This window comes from Pinus tabuliformis, chromosome 3_2, assembly GCF_031772625.1.
Source record: "Pinus tabuliformis cultivar Carrire ecotype Pingquan chromosome 3_2, CPIR1, whole genome shotgun sequence".
NCBI classification, from domain to species: Eukaryota; Viridiplantae; Streptophyta; class Pinopsida; order Pinales; family Pinaceae; genus Pinus; species Pinus tabuliformis.
Window position 1 is genome coordinate 707536556 of NC_142302.1, and position 19338 is coordinate 707555893.

General features: G+C 40.8%; 1 protein-coding gene across 1 annotated transcript; it reads right to left on the reverse strand.

The window, feature by feature from the left end:
* Nucleotides 1-3214: 3214 nt before the first annotated feature.
* On the reverse strand, nucleotides 3215-3748 carry LOC149182609 (uncharacterized). The gene has a single exon (XM_089414610.1). The coding sequence runs from the start codon at nucleotides 3746-3748 to the stop codon at nucleotides 3215-3217; it is 534 nt and encodes a 177-aa protein (XP_089270736.1).
* Nucleotides 3749-19338: the final 15590 nt, after the last annotated feature.

Here is a 19338-nt window from a genome sequence, read left to right on the forward strand (position 1 = left end):
TGCCTCAATGGCAAGTTTCTCACTTCCGGTGACAGGTATACATCAATGACCTTCGACCGAAATATTTTGCGTGGTGTTCGACGCCAAGTCCTTTATTCACACCACGTGAATTGTACTGTAGTACCTTGAGGGTCATTATCATTATCGGTGATTCCTCTCGCGCTTGTTAACAGTTTACATCATTGACTGGTAATCAAGCGATGTCTTTCCATGTTCGACTTCAGAACATTTCTCACATGGATCGACTTGTACTTAGAGTGAAGATCGGACGAGATTGAAGACCCCGGATCTAGTTTCATCCATCCGGGCTGTGATATATATTCAGGAAAAATAAAGACATTGACATGTACAACATTGGAGCACAGACAATCATCCTACCAAAGGGATGATGATTTTAGCAGGATCATCAGTCTACCATCAGACAATTCTCTGTCCTATGTACATAAAAATGAATTTATAAAGCTGAGCATGGGAATGCCCGCCTCAGCTAGATCATGAAAGCAATATGAAGAATAATGTATTGTATTGTATCTTATTACAGGTCTCCTCCCAGCATTGAATGAACTTCGGATCCTCCTAATAAAGCATTTCACCCGATAAACGGCCTCATACTTTAGGGGGCAACTGTTATAGACATTTTTGTGCCTTACATCATTGAGCATGAAATGTCCATAATCCAAGGGATCCAAAGTCCCTAAAAGAGTTGTTCCTGCCCCTAAAGGAACAAGGTCAACCAATGACAGCTTCTCCCAGAAGTTCTCCACCAAAAACCACTCAGAAACAGTCAATTCAGGATCAATTCAAAAGCTCCACTAGCTGCCTGCGTTACAAAGCACCCAAATGCACTGGCTAGGTGCGTTGCAACACACTTGGATACACTACCTAGGTTCGCTGAGCAGGAAATGACAAATGGCAAGCTCATTCAACGAGGTGGAAAGACCATGGAAGCTTCCAGAATCTTCTCCAATGACACTTGCCTCAATGAATTCGACTAGTGATGAGTAAGAGGCTCCCAACCTCCAAGTGGAAGCAAGAACTGACAAAGAGAAGCCACAAGTCAAAACATAAGCTGACTCATCCTCTCTTCTTACATCTATATATGGATCCCTCATCCCAGAGATCCAGGGGCTGGAATTTTGTACTTTGCAGAGAATTGTTGTTGGTTTGAGATTGAGATTAGTACATTGGGTGATTTATGCTTTGTTGGAGGAGAGGAAGGGATTCCTTTGTTGGGAGGTAGATGCTGGATCAGAACTCACTTGGTTGTATCTCCTCTTGGACTTTCTTATTCTATCAATAAACTATTTGAATTTCTCCTACATGTTGTGTATCAATGATGTTTTGTTGTATTTGCATGTTTAGCTTAATCTAATCTTGAGCTTTTTATGAATGTATATCTGTATCTTCGTGTAGTTTCTCTCTCTTGTGATCTTGCAGGAATTCGGTGAAGTTGGGCTGGTAAGGGAGCTGGGAGCTGGTAACTACTGAAGAGAGGAGTGATTGGATCAACAAACTGGCGGAAGACACAGGTTAGTTACATCCTTCCTCCTCATTTACATTTCATAAAGAAGAATACTCAATTAGTTTTCCTTGTTTGTTGCTAAGGCACTATCACACCTTAGAGTGGGATAGGGGCATTCTGAATGGTTACTTTTCCCAACAACAATTGATTCTGTCGCAAAAATATGCAGCCTTCCTCTACGCCCTCAGTGGGGTTTGCGATCTCCAGAAGTCGTGACCATATTAATAAACTCAGGGTCTTGTAAATATCTAGCAAAAAAATTGTATGGGGTGCGGAGCTTCTTAATGGATCCACTGACTTGTAGAAGGATGGGTAGATGATCTGATAGACCCCCTGAGCCGACCCATTTTCTGTACAGGGGAATTTTTTGTATCAGGTCTTCATGTACCAGGAATTTGTCTAATCTCCTTCCCAAGGCTGCCTCCCCTGTTCTCCTGTTGTGCCAGGTGGGGACTTTCTTGTTCATTGGAAAGTCGACAAGCTTGTGAGAATCTAATAACATGCTCATCTGCTCAGAGATGGGATCAAGTTGATCATGATGTCCCCAGGATTCCCCAACTCCTAGAGAGAATTTAAAATCACCACCTAATATGGTGGAGCTTGAGATGAGGTTGCTTCCCAAAACGTTGTGCGAGAAGGCCAGACTGTTCAGATTCAGACCATATATATTGATAATTTTTAAATGAATCCCAAGCTCCCTCATAAAAATGTCCATACCCAAAAAACCCCAACCACCCCAGGAAGATAAGGGCTTGACCTTTCTAGGGTTGATGCCAATAGCGAGGCCGCCAGAACGACCATTTGCATCCAAACCATGAAATATCCATCCTGGGAGAAGGGCTTGAAGGGTTCTCACAGCTACATCCGAGGTGCATAGAGTCTCCTGTAGAAAGAGGATGTCACATCTGGATTCATGGGTCAATCTCTTAAGAGCCAAATGCTTTTTGGGGTTGGCTAGTCCCCTGCAGTTGAAGGAGAGCCAAATCATGGGGAACCAAAGGTCGTGGGCTCAATTGCTCTAAGTGCCCGCTCAATAGTGCATTTTCGACCAAGGGCGACATCTGCCACAACATTCTGAATGGACGATTTGATCTTAGATGGACGGCCCCTTGATTGTTTAAGATTAGTGGACCGTCCAGGGGATGACCCAAGCCCCAGGAGTTTAGTTCGGACCCGGGGTTAAAGGTGGTAAGGGTGTGAATCGGAGCCAGTGTGAGAGGAAGAGGGGTTGGGCTGAGCGGAATCCATCCTATGAGAGGAGGGAGTGGTGGAGAAGGTGGGGGGAGGAGGGGCAATGGAGTAGGGAATAGAGGGTATCGGGCCCGGGTCAATAGATAAAGGTTGTAATGAGGAGTGCAAAACAGAAAACATAACTTCTGATAAAATAGCAGAGGTCATGGGATGAGATTCATTACCCGGGGCAGATGATGCATCCTCCATTGTCTTGGACCAGGTGCCTGGTGGTGCAGGAGTCGATGCAGCCTTCTTTCTACTGTTAGTCTTCTTAGAGACTCCAAGGTCTGCAACCATAGGGGCCTCGCTATGAATCAAATCACCTTATCCTTGGTTGTTGTCGCCTTTATTCTGATCAATGGATGGTTGTTGTTTTGCACCTTTAGAATTTTCTGAAGTCACCCCTGAAAGAAGAGGGCAGTCCTTGTACAAATGGCCCACTTTGTGGCATCTTCGACATCAAAATGGGACTCCTTCGTAATCCAGTAGTTGTTTGTGCGAAAAATGTCTGCGGTGTAGAGTAATTTTCTCCTCCACCCCAACCCTGGTGTCAAGATGAACAAGTATCCTAGCCATAGTCATAATTCCGGATTGCTCATAGGATTTATCGTGTTCGAGATAGGTGCCCAGCGCATCTCCTATGCGCTTGAATACTTGGGGTGTCCAGAATTGCATGGGCAATCCCGATAGTCTAACCCATATAGGCCTGGTGCCCAACTGTTCTCGCTCCGAATCAAACAGGGGGTCCCAATGCTTCAGAAGAACAGCTGCCAACTCAATATGCCAGAATTTGGATAGAATCCATTGAGTGTATTCCAGTCTATGAAAGTGTAAGGCAAACCATCCCCTCGCTAAGACTCTGATTGCTAGTAGTTCCTTTAGCAATGTTCCCCAAATCTCCTCCGTCCATTGCTTTAATCTTTCCACAGAGTAGGTTCGACCACGAACCCTCCCAACCAGAACCTTACGAGCGGTGTCAATAGCATCTGCCATTTGAACATCCTCCTGGAACGTTAGGTTGATATCGAAGTCGATGGCCTGTAGACACCTACCTTTTTTCTATTTTTCTGAACGTTTGCCGATGGGGAAGTCCTTGAGAAACTTTCGACACAGGTCCGAGGTGCTATGCTGTGCAAACCCAACCAAACGAGCAGGTAGAATCAGGGAACTGAAGCATCCCGAGCGGATGGGGGAGCAGGGATTCAAGATGCAAGAGCCGGGATGAAAGGTGGGTCGAGTGGGATGTTGCAGGACATGGGGGTTTACCGGCGACAAAGAAATGGAAGATGGGTTCGAGGGCTGAGTGGTAGGTGGGGGCGTAGGCAGGGAGGGTTGAGTAGGGGTCGGGAGAGGAGAGTCGAAGGAAGGTGAAGTCTGCAGGTAGGTTCCGAGGAGATGAAGCGTGGCCGACGAAAGAGGTGGGCATTGAAAGACCGGAAGGATCGCCAGGTTAACATCCTAATGATGCTTCCTCCCAGAGCGAAGCGGGTGGGGCTGAGTGTTGATGGCAACTATCGAACATGCTTGCTCTTTACCCCAGGGATCCATTGCCGATCGATTATTGTATGCCCAAATATCCTGATCTGGCATGGGGTCCTCCTCGTAGTCCACGAGTTCCTCCTCCACCATAGCAACCTGAAAAAATAGCAACTCCAAAACTGCCGACCAGGGGACCGACAGCAAGTTGTGAAGGATAAACAATGCGAGAAAGGTCAGCCGGGAAGGTAGCAAACCCTAGGTTAAAACCAGTTACCAGGATTCAGAGAGGGTCAAAATAGATGTACTCTCGAAGGGCCTGCGCAAGTCAAATACCCATGAACGATGGGCCAGGCCTGATGCCTGCCATGGGAAACAGGGATTCGAATGAAGAAGCCTAAGATTAGGTTACCGCCATTCTCGTCGATCACCAGAGCTCCGATATTTTCTGTATATTCTTTGTTCTTCTTTTTTCAGCATCCTTAACATACTTCTTAAGAAAAGATACATGGAAAACATCGTGGACTTTCACTGTCAGAGGCAGTGTGATTCGATAGGCTACTGGCCCAATCCTCTCAATGATACTAAAGGGTCCACAAAATTGTGGTGTCAGCTTGGCACATTATTCAATCCACAAGGAGCTCTTCTTCAGTTTGATGCACAAGTATACATGTTCCCCAGCATAGAACTCCTTGAACAATTTGTTCTTGTATGCATAATTCTTCTGCCTATCCTGTGTTTCCTTGAGATTCTTCTTGATCACGTTCATCTCTTGTTCCATGTCTACAAACATATCGGGTCTCATCAATACTCTACTAACTGGATCACTCCAACTAATGGGAGTGTTACAACTCCACCCATATAATTCCTCAAAAAGGTTCATCCTTAGTGACTATTGGTAACCGTTGTTGTATGAAAACTCGACCAAAGGGAGATAATCTTCCGATTTCCTTTGTTGATTCATCACATACATCCTCAACATGTCCTCCAATATCTTATTGACCCTCTCTAACTTTCCATCTTTCTGCAGGTGATAAGCTGTGTTGAAGGCCAACTCAGTGCCCAAACCTACAAATAAGTCCTTCCACATCCTAGTTTGACACAATCTTCTTTGGAACACCATGCAGTCTAACCACGTCTCGGATGAATACATGTGCCACATCACTAGCCGAGAATGTAGAATTTACCGGAGCAAAGTGTGAAACCTTTGTTAACCTATCCACAATGACCATGATGGAATCATGTTGCTTCACTGTCTTCGAAAACTTTGTGATGAAATCCATGGACATGACCTCTCATTTCCACTTAGGAATAGTGATTGGGTATAGCATTCCACGTAGATGTTTTCACTCTACTTTCACTAGCTGAAAGTCAAAACATCTCACCACAAACTCTGCCACATCCCTCTTCAGATTCGGCCAATAGTAATATCTCTTCACCGTAGTGAGTGTCTTCTAATAACCTGGGTGACCTGAATAAGGTTTCATATGAAACTCCCTCAACATCACTTTCTTGAGCTTGCCACTATCCAGTACATATATCTTGTCTTGGAACCTTACCAATCCCTCGATTATAAGACAATAGTTTATGCCCTATGCACTTGCACCTACACCTGGACCTGTACCTATACTTCCACCTGTAATTGTACCTATACATGTACCACTACATGTACATGTACTTTCACCTATACATGTACCTACACCATCACCCTATTGCAACCTGTGCACAATCTCCATATACCTCACATCCTATTGTCCTTCTTGCAAGATCCTATCTTGTAAGTCTGTCCCATAGGAGCTCATAGTTGCCAAGTGATGTACATGTACCCATCTACTGAGAGCATCTCCCATCCTATTCTCTTTACCCTTGATGTACCTAATCTCAAAGTCAAGCTCGTTTATTATGGCCAACCATCTAGCCTATATGGTGTTCAGATTCGGCTAGTCGAACAAATATCTCAACCCAATGTGATCAGTCATAAGCACAAACTGCCTGCCAAGAAGATAGTGCCTCCACATCTTCAGTGCATGTATAATCATTGCTAATTCAAGATCATGTGTCCGGTAGTTTTTCTCATGCTTTTTTAGTTTCTTGGACTCACAACATACCACTTATACATCCTACATAAGGACTCCACCAAGTCCTCTCTTGCAAGGATTTGTATATACTACGAACTCTTTGTCCATATTTGCAATCTGTAGCACTCCTGCATATGTCAGAAACTACTTGATCTACTCAAAGCTAGCCTCACACTCTTCATCCAATCAAACTTCTTAGCTTTCCTCTACAATGATGTAATGGGATAAGAAATATGTGAGAAGTTCCTGATGAACCTCCTATAATAGCCTACCAGACCCATGAAAGACCTCACCTCATGCACACTCTTAGGATCTACCCACTCCTTGATGGAGCTTATCCTTTGTGGATCTATTGCAATTCCCTCCTTGGAGACAACATGCCCCAAGTAATGTACGTACATCTGAAAGAAATTGTATTTGCTAAGCTTAACATACAACTGATGCTCTCTCAAAAACCTTAATATGATTGCTAAGCGCTCAACATGCTCTTCCTCATATTTAGAATATACTAGTATATCATCAATGAACACAATAACAAACTTATCTAAATATGGACACAACACATTATTCAACAAACACATGAATGTAGCTGGAGCATTAGTTAAGCTAAATGGAACAATAAGAAACTCATAATGCCCATACCTGGTCCTGAACACAGTCTTGTAAATTTCCTCCTCTTTGATGTGTATCTGATGGTGATACACTTGGCCGAATTTATCCCTTGTCCAACATTTCCTTGGTCGATGCTAGAGTTGCCCCTAGAACTAACTTAATCAAAAATTCTACCTCCATGTGAGGTGGAAACTCTGTAATATCCTTAGGGAATACATCTAGAAACTGCTGCAACATGGGCACATGTTCAACACATCTACATCCTTAGCCTCCTTACCCTTATCACTAGAAATGTGTACTACAAATAGATTACACCCTTTCCTATGGCTACGATTTTCTTGCATAGTTTTCACCATCCTAACTGACGTGGCCTTCTTCTTACCTTGCAAGACTCTTGGTTCCCCATTGTCATCAACACACTCAATAACTTTTTCATAGCAGTCAACCTTGGTTCTATGAAGATACAACCAACCCATGCCCAATAACATATTATATGAATCCAACAGTGATACATTGAAATGGGTTGTTGTAGGCATACCATTTAAGTCAAATGTGCAAGCTCTTACCCAATGATGAGCTCTCTTCTTCGTACATGTATCCAACTGCACTAACCAAGACTCTGCATGAAACTCCTTATTCAACCCACACTTATCCACCAAGTTAGGACTAACATAGCTATAATTAGATCCAGGCTCAATCAAAATAAAAATAACTTGATCACAAAGCTTACAGTCCATCTCAATGATAGATGCCTGGTGTTTTGCTTGCCCGTTGTCCATTGCTGCATAGATATGTGGAATACTCTGACCAACATACCCCACAATTTGTGCCTCTTGTGCACTGTATATTTTAGGATTTCCACACTGATGTTGTGTACAATATCTCCTAAGGTGATCCTCACCAGATGTCCAACACTCCAACTGACTAGTGCCCTCACCTCTATGCTCTTGTTGCTGTTGTGGCCCGTTTCCCTATCTAGATGTATTAAATCTCTTTTTTGGTGCCAAATTTTCTTTCCCACATGCATGTTGAGGCCTTGTCCTCTTAGGCTTCCATTTACCTCTACCTTTGTATTTTCCTTTCCATCCATGTCGACATTCATTCTTACGCTTTGATTGCTCATAGAAATGTTTCAGTTACCCAATGACTTCCTCAAGTGACCAAGGCTCATCATACTCAATATGATCTCTAAATTCTAATGGAAAACCACTCAAAAATATTTCAACTTTATCCTTCTCATCAGTAAGATATGGTACATACCTCAATAGCTCAAGAAACTTGGTCGTATACTCTTCATCTTTCATTGACCCCCTATCATTCCTTCTGTAAGGATGATAGCGATGATGATCATGATGTCTATCAAAACCAAAACTAGAATAATACCTATACTCATCACCCCTCCTGTCCAGAGTGTCCAACAACCTGCAATCTCTCATTATGTCATATATATACGACCTGTGTCTACTGGGATATCTACTACCATATGCTCGATTAGTTCCATCCTCATTTGCATGGTTGATCTGAAGCATCCCTTGTCGCTGCAAGTCCAACAAACTCTGAATAAGTATAGCATTAACCTCTGCTTGCTTCTCTTGTGCCTATATGATCTGGTCATTATCTTCCTTACAACTCCTTATCTCTTCCTTCAATCTTCTTAGTGTATCGGCCAAATCAGAAGTATGCCCCACACCACGCTGCTCATCTAGTGCATAGGGAGATTCTATGTAGTCTACCACTTTTCTAGCCATTTGATATCTTTCTTCCTATAATGCATAATATGTCAGATAAACCAAATCACAATAAATTGATGTACCTTAGTATAGCTTTGGTAGGATACCTTGTCTACAAGTTCACCAAATTGGCGCGATACAGGTACAACATAATCATAACAGCGTATAGATATGCACAAATAAATGAATCAACACATAAACATCACCCTAACTAGGATCCAATCATCAATGCAAGGCCATATCAACAATGCATGTTATGACCTCATGCATGACAACAACCATTAACCCATTGTACACGTTTCTGCATGCAACCAGCAATATGCATAAGCAATGCCTAACCAACTACAAATACGCATAACCACATGTAGTCGAGCATAATCGATCAATTCTTGTAATCAACCTACAAGACTGATGCATGTAATAAAAATATTCAAAATGTAACCTAACATACAAGGATGTAAGTAGGCGACATAAAATCAACATGTAAGCGACAATTAACCATATACAGTCAGTCACATACCCATGTCAATTACTCTTCATGAAATAAACATCAAATTCTCTTTGATAAACATACTCTAACCCTAATCCATCATCAAGCAAATTCAACAAGTATATAAGTGTAAGAGATGCACATGCAACTGACGTGCATGCATGACCAACACACATTCAACCCATTTAGTCTGAGAGTTGAACCATGCTCTAATACCACTTTCTAATACCCTCCTCCCACATCCACCCAGGAAACCATGCCAACTAGGGTAAACATGAGACAAGAGGCTACTATGATCATATTCAACCTCCTAGGTAACCTTAAAGAAGTGGAATCGATGCAACATCACATGCAGACATCCAACATGATCAACAAAACACTCAGGAGACAAGTCAGCCACTCAGACATTTCGTCCCTGGGTCCCACTATTGTTCTAGACAATTTAAGGCTCAGTCGATCTCATGCTATGGGAAAGAGATCGATCAGATACCTAAAGTCGCTCTCATAGGTCTGCCTACCAGCGACTGTGGTTGAAACTTGCCATTTTTGTGCCAGTGACTCCAGGATTTGAGCCATTTCCTCATGCCCAGCACCTAGGCCACTGCCCAGAATTGAATGAAAGCTCATAATTAATTAAAGTACATGGAAACAATGATGCAAAAGTAAATATTTGATCAAGGGCTTAACGAGACCCCTACTAGCCATGACAGGAATTTCATCAAACATATCATCGACATGTAACCTACAAGTGTAAACCAAAGAGTTAAGTGTATGGATCTCTTACTTATCTGAGAATCGTCATGAACCATTGTTTCCTCATGTCATTTGTTTCCTTATCACTTATTAGGTCATAGATACAATATCCATTCAAATACAAATAAAAACATGCTGAGAGCCAAACATAGTTGCTGCCATAAAATGAAAATATAACCAGCATAGTAGGAACAGAATTACAATAAAACATATCAGCAATCAAAATCCATATATAAACTAGTACATTTACACATGAAATCAATGGAATGAATTTATCATTAATCAATGAAATGAACCAACCAGAGATGGGATTACCACGTTCCACCCGACCATAGATTAGCTAAGCCAAATCTCTCTTCATTCAATCACCCCCGTTCCATATTCCAAGCATGAATGTGGGACTCATAGAACACATAAAAAATTCCAATCAATGTGGATGCCACCTGAGTTCTCTACCTACATCATGAGGAATTTAAGTACCTCCTAGTCTCTCAGGATTTACCATGCATCTGCAATCTGATCCAGGGATCACTAGGCCTTACATTGAGACATACTCTCCAGGATTTACGTGCATTCCATCCCATAATCACTAGGCCCAATGGAGAGAAAATCCACCTCTTCACGGGAAGGGATTCCTAAGCCCACCGAGGCACACAATATGGCTTTACCACAACCCACAGTCTAGTTCAAGGGTTACTAGGCCAGTGTCTTCATGCATCCTAAGTTCTGTTTAGGGACCACTACCACCATGTGTTTTTAAATTTAGAGATCCACCCGACTCAGCTTCGAATCCAATCCTGCCATCCAACATAAGCCACGTGAGAGAACCCATCTTATCAAAGATATCAGGAATGGCAAGGTTAGGCTGAAAATAATGTCACACCTCGAAAAACCCATCCCATGGTAGAAAAGAAACACATGCAATCCCATGTATGCCAAATATACAAGGAAGATACACATGCAAGTTGATACCTACAATGAAGCTTGTTGTAGCTGTTTGATCCTACCTTTCCCTACTTGATCTTTGATTCCTCTTGCCTTCTTTGCTTTTCTTGCTCCAATGCCAAAGTGCTCCAAGAAAACTCTAAGTTTCTAAGAGTATGAGAGAGAAAGAGAATAATGAGTTAGCTCCAAAGCTAAACTGACGAAAGGTTACCAACTGATCCTCAAAAGCCATTTTATGAATGAGGCCTCTATTTTCTTCATTTTCCTCCTCACATGCAACCTGTGACCTTTCACCTCCTTTTTCTCCTAATTTCCATTATTTTCGTAAATAAATGTGCCAAAAATACCATTTTTCCTTTCCAAAGCCTTAGCCTTTGCCTTTTCCAATTTCCTTAGCCATAAACAATGAAATGAAAACCCCCTAGGATGTCTTGCCCAACATTCAACTTAGAATAAGTGTCCCATTCATCTGTGGTTATTGTTTTCAACTTTATTACAAGGAATTTTCACCAGGACTATTACACTACCTTTCTTTCCTACAAGTGAAATTATTTCAAAGAGAACTAGGTTTCTATTTCAAGCCTTTGAACTTACCTAAATGTTGCTCAAATTTCCATTGGAGTTCTTTTCATTTCAAAGGCATGGGTTGAGGATCATTGCAAGGAGACTCCAACATGAAGTAACTTGGTTGTAAATTTCTTGATATTCATCATTAATGTGAATATTTTTTTATTTCCCATATGCATATGTTTCAATGTTTATTGTAAGGCTCCTTTATCTCTTACATAGTTTATGATTGAATCTTTGTTATATTTTTATGCTTTTATCTATTGTTTGGTTTTGTCTTTGTAGGTTTCCTCTTGGACCATCAAGGAAGAAAGGTTGAAAGCTACAAAGGACAACAACGAGGATCATCAACGAGAATTTTGTGAAAGGTAAGAGATTTGCATCCTATTCATCTTTGTGATTCAGCTGTAAATTAGGGAATTTTTGCATTTATTTTTGATTGTTACTAGGCTTGGTTTCTAAAGCTAGGAAGATCTTGTTTTGTTCGCAAAATGAGATTTGTCCACATAACAATAAAGCATAAGTATTTCTATTGACCAAGTCTCCGACAAGATGTCAGAAAATATATCAAATCCTACACTGCCTGTACCATCATCAATCCATACATTATGAAGCAAGGCATGTATACTCCTACTCCTATTCCTATTTGGCCCTAGGAATCATCTTCATGGACTATATGTCTAGACTTCCCTCTACTAAGAATGGTGACATCTGTGTATTTGGTCGTCGACAAATTTTCTGATATGGCCATATCAGCTACCTACAAGAAGAGTATCATAGAAGTCACTATTAAACTCTTCTTTGAACTAGTATCAATAGATTTCGAGGTCCCGTATGCCATTATATCATATCGGGATAGTAGGCTTGTAAGCGAATTTTGGTTGAACCTTTGGTCATTTTTGGAAACAGAACTCACAAATTCAACTACATTCCACCCCCAGATTGATGTCCTGATGAGGTCATCAACAGGATGATTGTGCACATAAAATTCATGTACAACTTTGAGCATCCACAAAAATTGGATGAGTGTCTTCCTTATGTGCAATATAGTTATGATAGAGCTCTCGATAGCTCGACTGGCCACAACCCCTTTCAAGTGGGCCTGGGATTTTAACCATTATGTCCACTTGATGTTACACTACCTTTTTCAACTAAACAGGAATAATTTTCCCATGTTCCATTCGAAGCTAATAAAGCCACTAGGTTTATTGAGCGCATTTAGCACATCCACCAGTAAGTTCATGACATATTGGATAAAGCCATTGCCAAGTACAAAAAATGGCATGATTAGCATCGGGTGCCATGTAAGTTTGAGGTCAGAAGTGAATTGGTTACATCTGTAGAAAAAGCGCCTTGTTAGAGCGTATTGGAAGCTTCAACCACTCCAATACAGGCCTTACACCATCATAGAGGTTACGGGAGACAACATTTTTGAGCTCAGTATCCCCCCATTCTTTAGCTTGCACCTCGTATTCAATGTGGATCGCCTTCCGCCATACTTTCCACCAGTGATGGACACATCAGACATTGTTGAGTAGCTGACACAAATCAAGAAAACTCGCAAACATAGGATCCAACTGTATTGAGTTATCAAAGTTGGGCAGCCTCTACACCATGGGAAGTGGCTCACTGGGGATGAAATTTAGCAAAAGTTTCCCCATCTTTGGAGGCACTCAATGCAATGGGGACCATTGCTTCCTAAATGGAGAGGACTGATCTAGGTGGATATTAGTGGCCACCTACCTATTCCACTGGACCCCTAACAAACAAAAAAAAATTGGTTTCCTTAATTGTAGTTTACTATTTTTGGCATTTTTTCAAGTCCTAAAATTCCGGAGCCATTTCGAGGCACTAAATTACGTTTATTTCAAAAACGGGAAAACCCATAGCTTATTATAGGGGAAAATAGTTTAAATTTTTTGTCCTCAAATAGGTCTTTCTAACATGGTACCGTATGCGCCAAATGGAGATTGTATGCAAAAGTTATGACCTCGGGAAGTTAATGTACCAACTAACCTCAATGGCACCCACAAACTTTTGGCGCTTCATCTCCTAGGGTTAGGTTTTTTGGAGTTTTAGGGTTTTCCATTATTTCTTAATAAAAAAATCCTTTAAACCTCATTGTAACACAATTCAAAAGGCATGTTTTCATCACATCTCTTCTCATAGATAAGCTATCATCGCCCATGCTAGTTTGTTTCCATTCTGCATGTAAACAGTTTTCAGTATTTGTTATTAATTAATTCTAGTTTAGTTTTCCTTGTAGCTCTATGCTTCTATTTAAATTTATATTTCATTTCATTTCTAAAAAAAATTAGATAAATGGTATCAAAGTAGTTTTCTCTTTCTTTGTCTTTTTGTGCATGTCCCCAATGAGGTCGGGGTATAAGGAGTTTGGACTTAAACTGGTTGAAACCTTGCAAGACTATCATCTCCAACCCCAGCAGGCTCCCATGGCAGAAGAAAATAAAGATGAGGGGTCAGAATATCCTTTCAAAATGTTGCCTGAATATTCCTTCAAGTGACAAAGGAACACGATGATGGATAAATTTTCCTAGATCCTTCGGCGGGTATCTGCGAGAAATGCATATTCATCCAGAAGTAATTTTGGAGGCGTCTCCCCTTTTAAGGTACAAGTTAACTTTGACATTCCTATATTTGAAGGCCACATATATGTGACTATTGTAGATAGATGGTTAAATCTATTGGAAGGATATGTTTTTGTCCATAACTTTTCCAAGAGGGAAAAGGTTACTTTTGCACTCCTCAATGTCGCCCCCACATCAAAGACTAGTGGAAAACCTATTTTGAGTAGAGGGGTGAGAAGGAAGCCCCAATATTTTTAGTCAAGCCCACATGGAATTCTTTCCCAGATATCATCAAGGAACAATATTACCTTGTGAGGAGATATGATGATAAGTACATAAAATGCACCACTGTGGTAGGAAAGGGACCAAGGGGTGCCAAAGTTCACAAATATTTTTCATACCCTTTGCATGGAGTTGGGTATCAAGGACACTAAGTGACATCTGGTACTCAAGTATTATGGATGTATCCACAAATACATCAGAGATGGAGTTCCTGGACATCTCCTCACTTGGTGTTACATAGCAAAATGATGTCAAGATCGATTTGAACTTTATATAGAAGAATTGAGACGGTTCTACAAATTTGAAGTTGGGAAAACGCACCCCCAAACCACAAAACAAGGTTACCATGGAAAAATCATAAAAACCACAAGCAAACAATAGCACCACAAATACAAAGAAGGAAACATGGAAATGGTGTGATTTCCCCAAGCGCCCCACTCATAAAACTAATGAGTGTTGTGTCAAGTAGTCATTGGTGGTCGAGTTGAAAGCTTCAAAGTCAGATGCATGTGTTGACTTTGAGTCAGATCCCAACAAGAGGAATGACAAGGGGAGGTAGATTATCGATGCATATCCTAGCGTTAATATTGCCACCACCAAGGTCCAAAAGATTGATCCCAAAGATCTTTAGGAGGGGGAGCATCTCTTCCACTCACATATGTGGGTGAAGGGTTCTCCACTACATTTCATTATAGACAATGAGAGCCAAAAGAACCTCATCTCAGCTGAGGTCATGAAGTGGTTGGGCCTACCAATGACAACACACCCATAGTCATGCACCATCGGATGGCTCCAAAAAGGGAAATATGTTCACATCATCCAACAGTGTCACCCACCCTACCGCGTCAAGCCCTTCACATATGAGGTACTATGTTATGTTTCTCCCCTTGAAATTTGTGATGTATTATTAGGCCAACCATACCTGTGGAAGTATCATGTTGTGTATGAGTCCAGGTCTTGCACTGTTATTAATACTGTGGGTATTAAGCTACACAAGATACCAGAGGTAGTTCTACCAACCGTCATTTCTTTGATCTCTACTTAGCAATGTAGAAAATCATCTCCAATACCAGGAAGTTTTTTTTATTTCTAATTTTCTCTTAAAGTAAGGGGAAGATAGTGGCCACATCCATGGCCCTTGGGAAGGGTTCCTCCATGTATCATAATCAGGTGGATAACATCGTGGAAGAATACAGGGAAATATTCTCCTCACCCACAGGGGTACCATTGCAATATCAGGTCAAGCATTTGATCAATCTGATTCCCGGGGCACCTCTACCCAATGGGTCGATATCATTTATCTCTTCTACAAAATGGAGAAATCAAGCATCACATCCAGGAATTTCTACAAAGAGGGCACATCCAACCAAGTTCCTCTCCTTGTGGGATCCTAATTGTACTCGTAAATAAGAAGGATGGGACCTTGAAACTCTACATTGATTATCGATCACTAAATAAAATAATTTTCAAGAATAGATATTCAATCCCACATATTGATGACCTTATTGAAAATATCAAGGGGGGCAAGTACTTTAGCAAGATTGATTTGAATTCTGGCAATCACCAGGATCCAATAGAACCCACCGATGTATGGATGACCACCTTAAAATCCAAGGAGGGCCTTTTTAAATGGTCGGTTATACCTTTCAGGTTGACAAATTACCCTGCAACTTTTATGAGGCTAATGAATGACATCTTGTGGTCGATCGTGGTTGTATATCTGTAAAAAATTCTCATCTTCAGCAAGATTTGGGAAGAACACCTACAACATATTCAACATGTCCTTCAAACCCTACTGCAACACAAGCTATGTGCCAACTTGGAGAAATGCACCTTTGGCATGAACCAAGTCCAATATTTGGGTTACATCATTAAAGATAAAGGTGTGCATGTGGATCCAGATAAGATCCAAGTAATTCAATATTCACCAGCCCTGACCACTCTAACAGAGCTTCGCAACTTTATGGGCCTTACCAATTTCTATCAAAGGTTCATGTTGGGATTATCTCATATCACTTGGCCTTTGAACCAAGTTACCAAGGGTGGAGTGAAAGTAGAGTTTTTATGGTCTGAGTCCCAATTTTTATGGGCAAATTTAGTGTTTCTTCAAACGACTAACCCCTAGACTTAGTAGCAAGTCTACAACAACAGCCAAAGTAATTCCAATGCTTTTCCTATAGCTAACAGATAAAAGAAAGAGGAACAAAAGAACCAACAGACAAAGTAATTTGTTGCTTTTCCTACAGTCAACAGATAATAGAAAGAGGAACAAAGTTACCAACCTATAACTTTCGTTCGATCCCTCTCTCCTTTGACTGATTTTTCCACTCCTTTCTGTACTTAACTCGCTTGGAAAGTACCTACACACAAACCAAGACAGAAACCCATCAAAGCATACAATAATGACGATCTGTTAACTGAACATATCATAGAATCAATAATACGATACACATCATATAAACACATGAATGGAAAAAGCTTAGAATTCTTTATTAATAGAAGGAAAGATTACAACCCATGTAGATGCATGCTTGATTTAGTGTCATCCTTCCAGCTTCAAACCCTTCTCTCCTCATGAAGCAACAATTTGACTTCATCACAATACTCTTGCAAATCTCACTCAAACAACATTTCCTTAGCTCAATAAGCTCCAACCTCTCCAAGCCTTTGAATTCTTGGTCCATTTATAGCTTAATGGAGGAGGTTAAGCCATTAATGGCCCTCATGAATGCTTTGACAAAATTGGGAAGTGGTTCCATGGAGGAAGAGATAATGGATTAAGGTTCATTCATCTCCTTCCTCATCCAAAAGCAAGCCCAATCCACCTGGAAACTTCCAGAAGCATCCATTGGATGAGGAATCCAATGGATTAATTTCAAAAATTCGATGAATCTCGCTCAGCGCAGGTGAAACAAAGGCTAGGTGTGATGCATAGCACCCAGACAGTGTAGTTCCTGCAATGCATTGCAGACTGATAGAAGGCCACCTGTGTTGATCTCCTTAGGGGCATTTTTTGGATGAATGGTGTCATGAAACTCTTGAGAGGCAAGCATGATGTAGCTTAACTTCATTAGGGAATGAAAACAATTGAATTAGGGGTTGATTTACCCTAATAATACGAATTTGGAAGTTGCGGTTGATGTGCCCAAATTTTCTTGTAATAGTTGCCCCCTAAAGCATGAAGTCAAAAATAAACATGTCGAGTGAGATGCATTACCACTTGGAGAGAAGATTTAGAAGTGGAAGGTTACCTACATCAATTACAATACAAATATCATGATACTTTGATTTTTTCTCACAATTTTTAGCTGAGGGAAGGAATACCCATGCTCAGTTTTATTAACTTTCATTACATGTACAAATATAGTCATCTACGGATGTAGACCCATGAATGGATGAACATGAATGTAAGAACATTGTACATTTGGTATAGTACTCCTGAAAAATATATCGCAGCCTAGATGGATGAAACTAGATCCAGGGTCTTCAATCTCGTTCAATATTCACTCAATGTACAAGTCTAACCATGTGAATAGATGATCTGAAGTAGAACATGGAGAGACATCATTTGATTACCAGCCAATGATGTAAGTCATTAACGAACACAAGAGGAATCACCGATAATGATAATTACCCTCAAGGTAATACAATACATTTCGCAAGGTGTGAATAAATGATTTGATGTCGAACACCATACGAAGTCTTTCAGTTGAAGGCCAATGATGTCAACCTATTGCCGGAAGCGAGAAACCTATCATTGATGTTTGCAAGCCTCAAGGTATTGAAGGGTTGTTTTCTAAGTCAACTTCTTGGATGATGTGCTGATGTCGACAAGAAGAAACTAACCGCAGGTGGGCCTTGATGTATCCCACATCAACGACACGAAACGAGGTAATGATTTTGGAGATGCAACATCGACTGACGACACAAGGTTCAAGAATGGCGGGCATGAAAATGAAGGTTTACAATATTATAAAGGATGAGGTTTTGAACTGAATGACTTCTCTTGAACATATCGGTGACACTGAAGTGAATTGGTAGCATTGACCTAAAACATAATGATGGATGGTATGATAGCCCAACGGTGTGATAACCATCAAGCTGAATGACCCAACCCACATAGTCATGGTGATGAGGTGAAAGTGTCATGTTTAAGAGGGACCTGCTACCGTAAAGTGTTCCCAGCTTTTTCCCATTTTCCCCAGTCATTTTTGACCGGTACCTCTTTATTTTTTATCAAGCTTGAGGAGGATAACATATGCTTGTTGTATAATTTCACCCTTCAGGTGAATCCATCGCTATTTGATGTTTTAACGAGTCTAGCGAAGGTGAAACTCGTTCTTGTCTAGATGGACAAGTTTGTCGTTGTTTGATTTTTTTTAACAAGTTTAACGACAAAGATAACTCAGTCCTTTTCATATTTAGAGAGTCTGAAAAGGGACTAAAAGAAAAATCCAAAAGTTCTTTTTTGTACATTTGTCTCTCAAGCCCCAAAAAGCATAAAACAATACAAGAGAGAACCTATTGATCATGTTTGACCAATGAGTACATTTTTCGTAGTTAATCTATCTCAACCTGAAGAAGGGGTAAAACTATACTTAGTAGATATCGATTCTAATCCGTTAACGAGCTAGAAATGGCAAGCGCTTGACAATATATTCATGCTTAGAGAGTCTGAAAAGAGATTAAAGAGGACTCCATTTTGAGGAACGAGTGGTGTCTAGGGTAGCAACTAGTTCTGGGGATGATGGAACTTTCTCAAAACATGTTGATTTATGTCAAGAGGCTGGCTAATAAGAGCACTCATTGCAATTGTTCCTCAAAAAAGGGTAAAACAACCAATTGAAAGCATATGATGGGCCAAAGGGATGGTGGTGATGGGATGAAAACAACCAAGGCTCATCTGATAAAAAAAGGCTTATAGAATGGCAATCACAAGGGTTAAAATGGAAATGGGTTCATTTTTACACAAGCTTGAACCATAGGGAACTATGCTTGGATTCAGTTTCATGTTTACACAAGCTTGAAATGAAAAACTATGCTTGGATTCAATTTCATTTTT

Bases quoted from the DNA above. Each gene is read 5' to 3' on its own strand.
- LOC149182609 (XM_089414610.1), bottom strand. From the start codon at position 3,748: ATGGCAGATGCTATTGACACCGCTCGTAAGGTTCTGGTTGGGAGGGTT.